The sequence below is a fragment of the Simochromis diagramma genome, unplaced genomic scaffold (genome assembly GCF_900408965.1).
Source record: "Simochromis diagramma unplaced genomic scaffold, fSimDia1.1 OVJJ01000517.1, whole genome shotgun sequence".
NCBI classification, from domain to species: Eukaryota; Metazoa; Chordata; class Actinopteri; order Cichliformes; family Cichlidae; genus Simochromis; species Simochromis diagramma.
The window spans coordinates 553671-567494 of record NW_024387173.1 but is presented as its reverse complement, the minus strand read 5'-3'; the positions used below and the strand labels follow the sequence as shown (position 1 = coordinate 567494).

Below are 13824 nucleotides of genomic sequence, written 5' to 3'. Positions count from 1 at the left end.
AGATTCAAGCCTGCCTTACAGTCAAGCTAACATAACTTGGACGTAAGTGAAAAGTTAACACGAGCCAACGATGAGAGAAAGCTTCTGGACAGAACACTTTTTGCAAAGTGATACAAAGAGAGAAACTAATTTATTTTGGTTTTAACTGATGTACATTTTTAGATTTTTTGAGCAAGTACTGCTTGCTTTGCTTTCTCTGACAGGACATCACTGGTTAATAGCCTCTTGTTTTCATTGCAAAGTATAGAAACTGTTATGGGTTTTGATGCGGAGCTTTGGATCCAATTTGTTTTGGTTGTTTTGGATCCAATTTGTTATGGTTTTCTAACCTTGTGTTTTTGTTCATGTCTTGATGAATTATTATAAGCAGTAGCAGTAATAGTTTGAGCTCCCTTAGTGTCACCCTGTCTGTTTGCCCTTCTGTCTGGCGGGCACTATTATCATGTTTAGGCCTAGTTGTGTCCTCCTGTTTCTGTTCTCAGTCGTTTTAATTTGATATCTGGTTTTCTAGCATGTCTTTTTGTGGTGTTTACTTCCTTTTTGTGTAATTATCTTCATCTGTGTTAATAGTCGTCAGTATATTTATAGTTCTGTCATTCACTTTTTTAGGACGTGTTTTTAAGCTGTTTTCTCAGCATGCATTTTTTTTTTCAATTTGTTTCTTTGCATTTATTTTAGTTTCCTTCTCTGTTGGATTTGTGGACTTCTCCTGGCAGTCTTGTACAGTACCTTTTGTTGTATTTTATAAATGGGCTTCAAAGGGAGAACAACAACAGAGGAAAGAGGTTCTTTAAGGTGTAGTTTATATATGGGCTTTAAAAAAACAATTGATGTTTTGGTAAATATGACCAAGTAGTTTTCATACTTCAAGCTAATCAAGCTATAACAGAGAACTGAAAAAACCCAACAAAACCAAACAAACAAAAACATAAAGGAAAAACGAAATTTCTTGAAAGCTTTTCTAGCAGACACCCCTGAAGCCTTGATCTTTTATCTCAATGCACAATGAGTCAGGAATATAATTTACATGCCACATTGCAGTAGTCCATAAAGTGGGCCCACATGCAGACAAAATACTGAGGCAGAGTGACAGCTAGATAAATGGAACGCTAAAAACAAGAAATCAGCAGGAAAAAACACCATAAGGCACAGTAATTCAAGGGTGAAAAGACAACAACACTATATACACACCAGGGAGATAATTAGACACAAACAAACTCAATCAAGGCAAAAATGTATGTAAAGAGAGAAAGTCAGAGGAGTAAAACACAGAGAGAAACACAAGAAACAGTATACAGGAAGAAAACAGGATTCAGTTCCCCACATCGTTTTGTTGGCATTAATTAGAGATGCTATTAGGGGATTTTTTGGCTTTAAGCAGAGAACTGCTAACTGTTTTCCTGTTTGGACATTTTATGACAAACTGAGTTACAGACAGATGGCTGTAGCTTCAGATTTACTATAAAGATGTGAAAGGGTTATTAATTGTTGCATCCAAAAACTGCAGTGCAGCTATCAAATAATATCTCTCCTTCATATTTTCATCCAGGACTCAGTTCCCCACATTGCTCTGTTGGCATCAGGTGGGGGTCAGCGAGCAGCTGTGGGTCTGGTGGGTTCCCTCCATCAAATGGAAAAGGAAGGTCTGCTGGACACGCTGCTCTACCTAGGAGGAGTTTCAGGGTCTACATGGTATAAACAATGACACAAACATTAAATATAATTCTTTCTTTACCAGAATATATTATAAAATAGTCATTACAGTAGCCAAGTAGAAACAATATATACAGTATATATATATATATATACAGTGCATATACATGCATGTTAATTGATATATGGGATGTTTTTCTGTTTATGTTAATTAGCTTTTGGCTTGACGTAATAAGATTTATATTTCTTTTATATTATTTTGTGATTACCACCTCCATGCACCTAACACCCCTTTTGTATCAGTTAGGGATTAGTTTTAGTATGATTAGTTTTATTGGTTCATTTCTTTGGCTCAGAATGAGCAAAGAGATCCTCAGTTCAATTCAGGATCATTTATTTACTGTCAAATCACAAGCATGTGCTTGTGAAACAGGCTGCAAATGCAACAGAAACCAGCGAAAAAAGTCGTGAAAATATAAAAAGTGAACAAATAATAGTGTTTTATTCTGGTAAAATCACTGATTACAGCAAGACACTAAATCATGGACAGCCTTTTACAAATTTACAGGTTTACAGGTAGACACATCATTATCAAGTCTAACATAAAAAGAAGACAAGAAGAAAAAAAATTAACAAAGGGATCACTACAAGGTGCAATCACCTTATCTGCAACAATTGTTTTCCTATTGACTTCTGTCTTATACACCTGCCTGACTTGCTTTATCTGTTAGGTCCATGGCCTCCTTGTACAATGACTCACAATTTAGCACCAACATGGATGCGGCAGTGTCCAGGCTGTTTGATTCCCCAAGTGTTAAACTTGAGCAAGCTGTGGATTGGTTGGGTGAGAGAGCAAAAGAAGAGCACTTCTCTCTTGCTGATATCTGGGGGGTCTTAACTTCAGCTGGAATTATGAAACAGGTACCAGTGCAAGCACAAAGACAAACTATGGTTCATATAATTCTCATTTGAAATTCATTTCTCTCTCTGCTATACAGACTAAGGCTTTCAGTGAAATCTCTTGTGTTCCATCAGATGGACCTACGGTGTCTTTCAGATGAGGCCGACAGGAATGTCACAAACCCTTATCCCATCTACTGTGCTATTGAAAAGCACTGCTTTACTCAAGGGCCTATAGAAGGTACATACATACATAAAGACATGTTAGATTAGCCCCTTATTAAGTGGTTTATAATGCACTGTTGCATCTTTTAGGAAAATGGTTTGAGATAAGCCCCCACGAGGCCGGATTCACAGAGTTGGGTCTCTTTATCGAAACATCTTTCATGGGCAGCAAATTCCAAAATGGAACGCTGCTGGAGAAAAAGAAAGAGATGGACATGGTCAAGTTACAGGGTGAGTGTTTACAGGCTGAACAGGGAATATGAGATTGGTTTGATGATGCCTAGAATATGTAGCTGATTTTACTTTCAAGTACAGATCCAATGAAGCTTTTCCACTTTAAATCACCAAAAGAACCACCAAAACTGTCAGTATCCAAAGGGCAACATGGTGGCTCAGTGCTTTCTATTGTTGCCAAGTCAGTACAGTGTAATTTTGTGCAGTCTATATATTCTTCTTATGCTTGCAAATGTTACATCACAGTTTCACAGGGCTGTAGGTTATGTAAAAACAGGAGGGTACAAGGCCACATGACTTTGAGTGAAAATGTAAGTTGTTTTAATTTATCATCTTTGCTGTTATTTGTTAGGGTTTATACAGAAAAACTAAACTGTAGCTTCAGGATAGTGGGGTGTGGTTTCATTTAGTGGCCCATTAACCAACCAACAAAGAGAAGACATCTTTCTGATGCTATTTACCCATGCACTTAGAGTAGGAACAGCCCAGAAAATGATTTAGGAACTGAGAACAAAAGCTGCTGTATATTTGTCTGATCTTATGACTGCAGAAGATCAGAAAAATATACAGGCGCCAGACCATTTAAAGATTTAAAACCAGTAAAAGGATTTAAAAATAGATCCTAATTTCAATTGGAAGCCAGTGCATGGAGCCAGGATATGGACAGCCAGGAGTGACAAAATGAATTAAATAAATATATCATTACATAATTAATTAAATGCTGATTCATTTCATTTAAAAAATTTAATAAATAAATTATTTATTTGCAATTTTATTTAATTAATGGCACATAATGACAAATTTAGAGCCATCCATGACTAATGCTAAGACAAATAAGCAGGAGCCCAACTGAAGACCTATCAGAGTGATTCAAAGCTAGACAGAGCTGGCAAATCGTCAGAAATTAAAGTGTTTTCGGAAAAATTGTTCCCGATGGCAGGAGATACGATGAAAACAGTAGTGGCCCAAGAATAGATCCCTGAGGCACGAAAGTGCCAAGCCAAAAAGGACCAAACAAGGCTTTAGTTGAGAGATCAGCAGATCGTGATCCACCGTGTCAAATGCAGCAGTCAGAGCCAACAAAACAAGCAAGACAAGCAACAGTCCGCTGCTAACAAAATATCGTTCTAATTTCAGTGCAACCACAATGACCCAGACTAGTTTTCTCACTACTCTGATAACTTTAGATCCTTCTGAAAATTATTGCATGAAAACTCAACAGCACTTTCCAGTTAATCAGTCTGGAGACAAATACTAGTAAAATATTGTGAGAGTGACTGTCATTCTTTTATACATCTAAAAACACATTAGAGGAAACCAGCCAAAAAAGAACTATGAAACCAACTAATTGTTAAAGTATGATTGCATAGAGGCAGCCTGCACTGAACAATGGTGTACGCGACTTCCACTGCCAGGAATATAATGTAAAGCACGAGTCAATGTAGATGTTTCCTCATCTGTAGGAAGAAATAGGTTTCATTCCTAAATATTAATACAGAAGATTTTCAGTGTCTGGTGTAAAATACAAACATCTAAAATCATTTTCTCATTGTACAGGTATTTTAGGCTGTGCGATAGCTAATGAGGAGACTCTCAGAGACTTTGTCCCTCAATGGCTGAATGGTAATCACAGTTTGAAAAGCATACCTGCTACATGTATGTTGACTGTGTCATGTTAACCTGCTCAGCGCGCGTGTGTGTGTGTGTGTCCGTGTGTTTTAGTGTCTGGGCATTTGGACAGTGCTGCTAAGGAGTACCTGCTCGTATGGATCATCCTTGATAAAGTGATAGCTCTGACCAGAATAACTGTTAAGGACACTACTGCTCTGATGTACCTGGATAAGCTGCAGAAAATCCTAGAAGGTAAATGTTTCCAAGAATGTCTTAAAGAATATTACTTGGGTAGATGTGAGCAGAACCCCAACCAGTCACAGCAGATGGCCGCCCTTCCCTGAGCCTGGTTCGGTGCCGGGAAGTTTTCTTGCCGTGAATGAAATGGCCGGTTTTTCCTTCCCACTGTCACCAAGTGCTTGTCATTGGTGGGGGCACAGGCCCTGATTGTTGGGCGCTTTCTCTTCAAGATGTAGGGTCTTTTACCTTACAAGAAACAGTGACTTAAGGGTGACGTTACCCCCGCTTGTGATGTAGTGAGCCACGATATAAACAAATTGTGGAAGTTGAACTGAAGAATAATGGTGTGTGGCCATACTGATATAACAGGCGCACAAAAAAAGTTGGAAAATAGAACTGAACGTGAAAGATTTATGACATTTCTTTGTAATGGCGTAATCATGCAGCAAATGTCTATCTGAAAATGCCGCAGTACCTATTAGACTCTTATCTTTCCCAGACAAGGTAAATCATAGCAAGACTGAGTCTGTGGAGGCAGAGAGTATGGAGGAAAGAAAAACTCTTTTTAACCAGTGGAGTCAGGAGCTGCTGGCAGCAGTTGAGACGTGGAGCCAAAGTTTGGATGATGGAGCTTTCAAAACCGACGGTCAGTGTACAGTATAGCTGATAAGCACACAGTCTTGTCAGTGTTGGAGAGGAAAAGACAGTTTTTATTGTACTCTATTCATGTCAATGTATTTCTCCCAGTTTCTTTCCTAATAAACCAAGTAATTCCCCTGATTGCTGAATGGAAGTGGGGAACAACTGGAAACTTCCTTTACCAATACCAAGGTGAGTCAGACAATTTAAGCAACAATTATGACCCATTCCCACCGAATGAGTCATTTCTCACACAAAATCATGGCAAAGTGAAAAAGGACTACTAGTGATACTATTCCTATTGGACATACGTGACACTTAAGATTAGAAATTCAAACATTAGGATTCATCTACTCCCAGAGTAGGGTGTAGGATTCAGGTTTACAAAAGTGGGACTTGTCCACTTTTGTAAACCTGCATCTATCTACATCTACAAAGCTCAAGAGGCTACCAAGACCAACCTATTACCCTGAATTCCCATCAAGCCCTCCAACCTTAAAAAGCGTTGCTCACTTTGGGGTTTTATTTATTTATTTATTTATTTATTTGTAATTAGTCTGATGGGTTGTCTTGGTCCAGAAGCTACTGCACTTTCCACTTTGCACTTTTTCCAGTGACATACATGTCAGCTGAGTAGGTGGTCCTTTAATGTGACCAAGGATACGCTGGAATACCTACTAATAAATGAATGAGGCTGTATGCAGCCCAGACCACCTCTGAATGACCACCTCACAAAAGTAGTTAGAGCTGTACACTGGAGCTTGGATAACCCAAATGCCTGTTTGGACAAGCCAAATTCAGTTAAACACATCTAAAGCTCAGTCAATGATTACAGGTAGTGAAATAAATACCTGGGGTCAGCCATACGAATCAATCGACAAAACAACGAAGGACAAGCTGAAAAAGAATGTGCTAGCAGAGTGGAGTGGGAGGAGACGAGTGTCAGTGGTGATTTGTGACACAGAGATAGAAACAAGAATGAAAAGGAAGGTCTACAAGGTGGTGAGAGTCGCAGTGATGTATGGGTTGGAGACAGTGGCACTAACAAAAAGACAGGAGGTGGGGCTGACAGAGCTGAAGGTGTCCAGGGACTCTGAATTGGATAAGCAGAAGAAAATGGATTGCTAGCACTGTCGCATCACAGGAAGAAACCCCTGGGTTTGAATTCACTGAGAATTCAGTTTACATGTTTTTTTTTTTCAGTTCAAATACATGCATGAAGTTGGGTTAACTGGTCATTTCAAATTGATTGTAGCCCTCGGCTTTGTGTTAGCCTGTAGTGTTAATGGTCACAGTGACATCCATAATGGTTGCAAGTGCAATGAAGAAAACTAGTGAAAGAAAAGCTGATTCTCTCTCTGTCTCTGGTTCTGGGCAGAGTCCTCTGTTCCAGCTTGCCTCTACTCTAACGAAATACTCCAGCTCATAGATGCTGGACTGGTGATCAACGTACCGTACCCTTCATTTCTAGGAGACAAGAGAGACATTGACCTCATCATAGCCCCGGAGTATAGTGCTGGAAATATGTTTGAGGTACTGTAAGATGTGTGTGTGTAACTAATCTATCATTTTTATAGTTTAATACAAATATTTATATTCTCCTGAAACTGTGTTGTGCTGCATATACTGCAACCAGCCCTTTACTGAACAGCCATAACTGTGCACAGCCATGTGGAACGAGGCCGCGTGGAAAAATATTTGCCCCCTTTCCTGATTTCTTAATAAATATTTCAAATTATCACATAAATGTCAATATTAGGCAAAGATAACCTGAGTAAATACAAATGCAGTTTATATATGATGCTTTCATTTATTACGGGAAAACAATTTATTTTTTAATTTTTTAATTTTATTTAATTTTTAACCGTTCAAACACCATTTATCAACCGCAAAGCATCCAAACCAAAACCTGGACATAAATTTCCTAAATTATCCTCTTTTAATAAATGCATTGTTAATTGATATGTTTACTGTGAAGAAACAACTGCCAATGATTTAGTTCCCAAATATTTCATCTTCAAAGTGTATCAGCCTTAAACTAAGGCTGGGCCATACTTTCATCTAAGACCAATTTGCACCACAGTGTGGCCTGAATGGAAAGGCAGAGGAAGCAGTGATGAAAGAAGCTATGCTCAAATGCAAAAGAGATGCAAAATATTTTTCAAAAATCACCAAAGAGTTGGACAACTAATTACAGCTAACTGATTAATTAAGAATCACCAATTAATCTGATGTGCATGTCTATAGACTGTGGGGTAATGGGAATACCTGAGGGAGACCTTGTAGACAATTAGAATTCTTGATAAGTCCTAATGAACTGTTTTCGTTCTGAGAAATAGCTTATTGACAATCTTTAAAGAATTTGTTAACCATTAAGGCGCTAATTAAAACTTCAAAATTCTGTTTCAAGTGTGCCTTATTAGAAAGTTTCAAGGTGAGGGATAAAAAATAAAGCAGCCACAATCCCTCGGGTGTTATTTGATGCCCACATAGTACTTAGTGCTGCGTCTGAAACTGTGTTCAACTGCTGCTTTGTGATCAGACTCTGACTCTTGCCCGAGACTATGCGGCCGAGATGGAAAAGCCTTTCCCCGAGATAAATGACACGATTCTGGAGGACAGAGACTGGCCGAAGGACTGCTATGTGCTGGAGGGGAAAGAGAAGGAGCCCACAATCATCTACATGCCGCTCTTCAACAGACGGAACTGCAAAGGTCTGTTTCCAAATGTGCAGCTGTGTTTTCATTGTAACTGAGCTACAGACATAAAATAAAAGGTGTCAGGGTGTGTCCAAAGGTATTAAGCATGAACAAAGGAATTACTGAAATGGCAGCTTGTCAACAAAGAGACACAAAAACAATGAACAGACTAAACAATTTTCAAACACTTGTAAAAACATAGACAGACACACCACACTCTAAGGGAGAATTCCTGAACAGCAGAAATGGTGCTGGTCATAAATTCAAGGAAAAAAAAACCTTTTATAACCTTTATTTTGGGTCAAGGTAAGCAACTGTGTTAGCAGTTTGTATCTCATTTTACTGATAATTTAGATAGATAGATATAATTTTATTTCGAACATGCAAACATAATTGAAATAACAACAGAAAAAAACAAAAAAACAAAACAAAAACAAAACTTAAAAATCATCAAGTTTTCATGTATATATCTGTCTACAGAATGCGTGTGCTCGAAAAGGAGTAGGATGAAGTTTACACTTTTCTTGTTCCTACCCCCTTATTTCAAATTTCATTGCTTACAAATCCATATCCAGGATTCAACATTATTTGATCATATATGGTCAACTATGTACAAGTCTAACACATTGAACATACACAAATAAAACCATTTTCAGCACCTTTACTCAGCACATTTACTCAGCTCAAACATCTTTTAAAGATATATAAAAAATATCAAAGTGGTTTCATAAAAGGTAGGCACTCATCAACAAATACACGTAGATTACTTAATTTGATAGACTACTCATACAGTAAAAACCTTGAAACTACAATATTTTCTTTAGATGCAGAAAAAGCATTTGACAGAGTTAACAGGAAATTTCTGTTTGCAACTTTACACAAATTTGGTTTTGGATCCTCTTTCATTAACTGGTTAAAAATATTATATAATTCCCCAACAGCTTGTGTTAGAACAAATGACCAGACATCCTCCAGCTTCTCTCTCCTGAGGGGCACCAGGCAGGGATGCCCACTCTCCCCTTCACTGTTTGCAATTTTTATTGAACCACTAGCAGCAGCAATTAGACAGAATTCAGTAATTAAGGGCATAAAATGTAAGAATATGGAACAGTCCTTCCGATTAATTCCTCCTTCCATAATTCCTCTTCTACACCACTGCAATCGGGAAATATAAAATATTTAGGTATTAATGTTTCTCCCAAGCTTGCAGATCTAACTAAATTAAACCATATCCCACTTTTAAAGAAGGTAGAAGATGATCTGGCTAGATGAAAATGTTTACCCATATCACTCATGGGAAGGGTTGCTGCTATAAAAATGACGGTCTTACCAAAAATAAATTATTTATTCTCAATGATCCCAACTAAACTGCCACAAGATTGGTTCAGATCTCTAGATTCATGTATGTCCAAATTCCTTTGGAAAAATAAACCCCCACGTATAAGCTTAAAAACACTACAAAAGACCAAGGATAAAGGAGGACTAGAACTGCCTAACTTTCAGCACTACTTCTTAGCCAACAGGCTTCAGTTTATCTCAGGATGGCTAAAACATACCCTCTTAGATGAACCTTGGCTAGATGTAGAACAAGCACTTTGCAATAATCTAGAGATTTCAGATCTACCATTTATCAGCTCAAACATCCAACGACATGAATGCTTCAAAAGCGTCAGCATCAGCTCTTCTATGACAGCATGGTGGGAGTTTCTAACATTGACGGCGTCTTCATTAATCCCATGCAAACGTACACCTATCTGGAACAACCCTGACATATTACTAAACAATAATATGATAAACTTTCCAGATTGGAGTGGTAAAGGAATCAAATATTTAGAACATATATTAGAAGGAACAGAATTTATCTCATTTGACGGACTAGTTACACAATATAGGATCAACAAGAAAAGATTTTTAGAATATCAACAAATTAAATCCATAGTAAAAAAGAAATTTAAACCGGGTCAAGTTGAACTTCAAACACCACCAAGTGTGGTTCAATTTCTTACTCTTTAAACCCCCAAATTACTATCCAAAATATACAGAATGCTTTCTAAAACAGATGAATCAATATCACTTCCTATTGCAAAATGGGAAGCGGATTTATCAGTTAACATAGACCTAAACTTCTGGTCTCAGATTTGCTTAAAAACCTTTCATCTAATTAGAAATCCCAGTCTTCAATTAATTCAATACAAAATATTACATAGAGTGCACTATGCAGGTCATCGGATGTTCAAGATGGGCTTTACGTCTACCAACAACTGCTCACACTGCCAAACCAATTCACCGGACAATTATATCCACGCTCTTTGGTTCTGTCCACCAGTTCAGAAGTTTTGGCGCGAGATATGTGAAGACTTATCAAAGTTTCTGAAATGTAACATTCCAACTTCCCCTTTAGTGTGTTTGTTGGGCAGCTTAGATAATGTCACTTCAGAAAAGAATATCGCCCATATGGTTTTCACTGCCCTATGCATAGCCAAGAAAACAGTCCTCATGAACTGGAAAAATAAAAATAATCTTAATTCTAACCAATATAGAAATTATCTATTAGATTACATTAGTCTTGATACAGCCTCTGCCACCACATCAGATCAATTGCTCTGGGCTCCTTTGATCAGCTCCATCACCTAGTGGGGGTGGGGGGTCATAGTTTGGTCCCACCTTCGCTGTTGTGATTGGTGTGGGGGTAGGGACAGGCTTAGGGTGTCGGGGGGATACCTAGGAGCATCTTCCTTGGAGGGCTCAATCTGGGGTTGTGGTCATGGCCTATTAAGGGCTCTGTTGGCTCTTAGGTGACGGTTTCCTCGTGGCTGCGTGCAGTGGGACTAGGGGAGGGTCTGTGCTGATGGACGTGGGTTACTGACCTGGTAGCCTGGCTGCCCCTGGGTGGGTCCTGGATGGGTGTGGGGTTCTGGGGGTGCTCCGTCTCTGGGCTGGGGCCCTGGCTGGGCCTTGGGGGCTTGGGTCCTGGTTGGTGTGTTGCCGGGGTTGTGGGCGGGTGGGTGTATGGGGGCCCAGCCCTGACGCAGGGGACTGCCAGTGCATCGAGCCACCTGGGGGGCTCTTCAACTGGTGGGGGAGGCTGAGGTGAGAAAGAGTGAGGAAGAGTGAGGGACTCAATCAATTTTATCTCACAACTTAGACATTCACATTACTCACACTCTCATAACACATACATATAGGACCTTGGGGGTGGGCACGCTACACGGAATCCAAAGTACCATCAGGGTGTACACCTCACCCCTGGCGTCGTTGCCCACCTCTCAATTTTAAATACATGTAGACATTGAGGGCTATCAGGAGGGGCTATGCTGCTCTCTGGCAGGTAGCTCCATGCCCTCCTGGGTTTTAAATGCACCTTAGAACACACATGCATCAACACTACATATAAGCGGGCGGAGGGAGGTTTGGAGTCTTCACACACCCTTGTTCTCTGCGGCCTGCTGGAGCGGGGGGGTCTGGGAGGAGGAGTTGGCTGTCCAACTGGGGTCTGGAATGTGGGGCCTCCCTGCTGCTGCGGAGTCGGGGCGGTCTGCTTCTCTCCACCGCAGGGAAAAGGGTAACACTACCTGGGTCTGGGTGCAGTTTCCCCCTCCAGGGGCAAGGGTACCTAGACCTGGGGCTTAGAGTACGCTTGGGGAGTGTGATCGTGTGTACAGTTTCTCTCTATGTCTGTCTCCACGTTGGGTGAGTGTTGAGTAATTGCATATGAGAGCATGAGGGTGGGAATGGATGTCTGTATCTGTGTGTGCCTGTATGTCTGTGTCTATATGTCAGGTTGGGTGTCAGGCGCCACCTCTCTGGGGACATCTCAGGCCCTCCAAGGTATGGAGGCCTATCTCCCCCCATCACTCCCCCTGCCAGTGGCAGACGCCCTCAGACATCGGTGCGTTGGTGGTTCTTTGTGTCCGGGGTGGGCATCCAGGTACACACCGGCTCACTCCTTGGTGGCTGCTTGTCGGGGACTGGAGCTTGGGACTCGCTCGGGCCACTTCAGGGGTGGGGTGCCCTCAGCCTCTTGGCCTGGGGCTCGGTCAATCTGGCACAGCTGGCTGCCGGCGGAGCTCACGGGCACGTCACTGCAACCCCCCCCGGCTTCTGCTCCGCGGCTGCTGAGTGACCCCTCATCTGGGACTCTCCTCGGCTCTTTCTGGGACAGTGGCGCGGCTGCCCCTCTGTTGGTCTTCCTTGGTCTCTTGTGTTCTGGGGGCCTCTGGATGTCTGGAGTTTTGATCTCCTCCATACCTGCTTCATGCCCTGGAGGACGGGGCTGTGGCCCCCCCCACACCCTCTAGCAGATCATTACATGAAGGAACCTTTTAAATACAAGCGCGTCCGTGCTCACAGGTGTACACACGGGTGCTCACACACACAAACTACACCCTTTTTGGCTGCTACCTTAAAGCACACTGTGCGCTGTCGATCTTACGTGCTGCACAATAATGTTTAATATTTAGTATTTACTGTTATATTCACATAGATCATCGTGATGTTGTTTATTATTTTGCTCTTTTCTTTTTTCTACTGCTTGTTTTCTCTTTTTTCTTTCTCAGCAGGTGATCCAGGTGATTGATATATGTATTTTTTGTCTGCTTATTTTGTTGGTTTTTGTTTTTTGTCCTTTATCCCCGTCCCTCTTCTCTGCTGTTTTTCTTTCCCTCTTTCTTTCTCCCCTTTCTTTTCCCCAGTCAAATCTGTCCCGTATTTATCAAGTGAAAATAAAATAAAATAAACAATAAAAGGTGAATCAAATAGACCATTACGGCAAGGCTGGGATGGTCTATTTGGTAAAGTAAATCCGTTGGGCATCTTTCTTCGCCTTTAGACAATAATTCTGATGGCAAAAGAGCCAAACGGGACAGGCAAAAAAAAAAAAAAAAAAAAAAAGATATCTAAAAAATATATAGCTTTATTTGCTATTTCTTGTTGCCAAAGAGGTCCAAAAGGTCTAAAAGGATGAGGAACCTACATAGTGCTGCAAACGGAAGCTTATTGTGATAAACAGAATAGGTGATTGAGGCACTTTGCTGCTTTTTTAATAGATGCAGAGGAGTTCAAAGCAAAGATGGATGAGTTCTCCACCTTCCAGCGTCCCTTCAGCCAGGAGAAAATCAAGTTTGTGTTGGAGACGGCGAAAGAAAATGTGAAGAACAACAAGGAAACTCTGCTGAAGGAGATAAACAAAGCTGCTCTCCGCCGACATAATAAGTGGTAGGGATAGCTTCGAGTGCGGCGAAGTATCAAGTGAGACGGAGTGAGACGTAAAAGAAATAGGCATAATCTTGCATTGCTGTCAATGTAGGTCACTATTCTCACATATCTTTCAGCACGTCATCTATGAGGTCACTGTATGTCTCTGTAGAGAAGGCTGATTTGTAACAGAAGTTAAGAAAAAGTCATATCTGTGTATTACAGAAAGATGTGGATGGAAAATGGATAAATGTGTGACTTACAGAAAAGCTAACACACCCTCCTTTTTCCTCCTCTATAGGAAGGCTGGCGAACCATAGCTCGGTTTCTTGTTCGGGCAGCGTAAATCTTTGGTTCATGATGATACAACTGATGATAATATTGAAGCTACATGAAAACAGAACCCATATATAAATCATCATTTAAAGTA

At 40.5% G+C, this 13824-nt stretch overlaps 1 protein-coding gene across 2 annotated transcripts in view; it reads left to right on the top strand.

Moving 5' to 3' along the window:
• The window catches only part of LOC120744678 (cytosolic phospholipase A2 gamma-like), a 15207-nt gene extending 1383 nt beyond the window's left edge, over positions 1-13824 (top strand). Inside the window, exons 3-14 of one of the 2 annotated variants that reach the window (XM_040049187.1) lie at positions 1550-1692; positions 2385-2574; positions 2689-2794; positions 2869-3009; positions 4570-4635; positions 4735-4875; positions 5363-5509; positions 5611-5694; positions 6881-7035; positions 8045-8216; positions 13247-13415; positions 13696-13824. In XM_040049187.1, coding sequence (XP_039905121.1) covers positions 1550-1692; positions 2385-2574; positions 2689-2794; positions 2869-3009; positions 4570-4635; positions 4735-4875; positions 5363-5509; positions 5611-5694; positions 6881-7035; positions 8045-8216; positions 13247-13415; positions 13696-13714 — 1533 coding nt within the window. In that variant the 3' untranslated portion in view covers positions 13715-13824. The remainder of the gene's footprint in view (positions 1-1549; positions 1693-2384; positions 2575-2688; positions 2795-2868; positions 3010-4569; positions 4636-4734; positions 4876-5362; positions 5510-5610; positions 5695-6880; positions 7036-8044; positions 8217-13246; positions 13416-13695) is intronic. The other variant, XM_040049188.1, reaches the window with a different exon arrangement.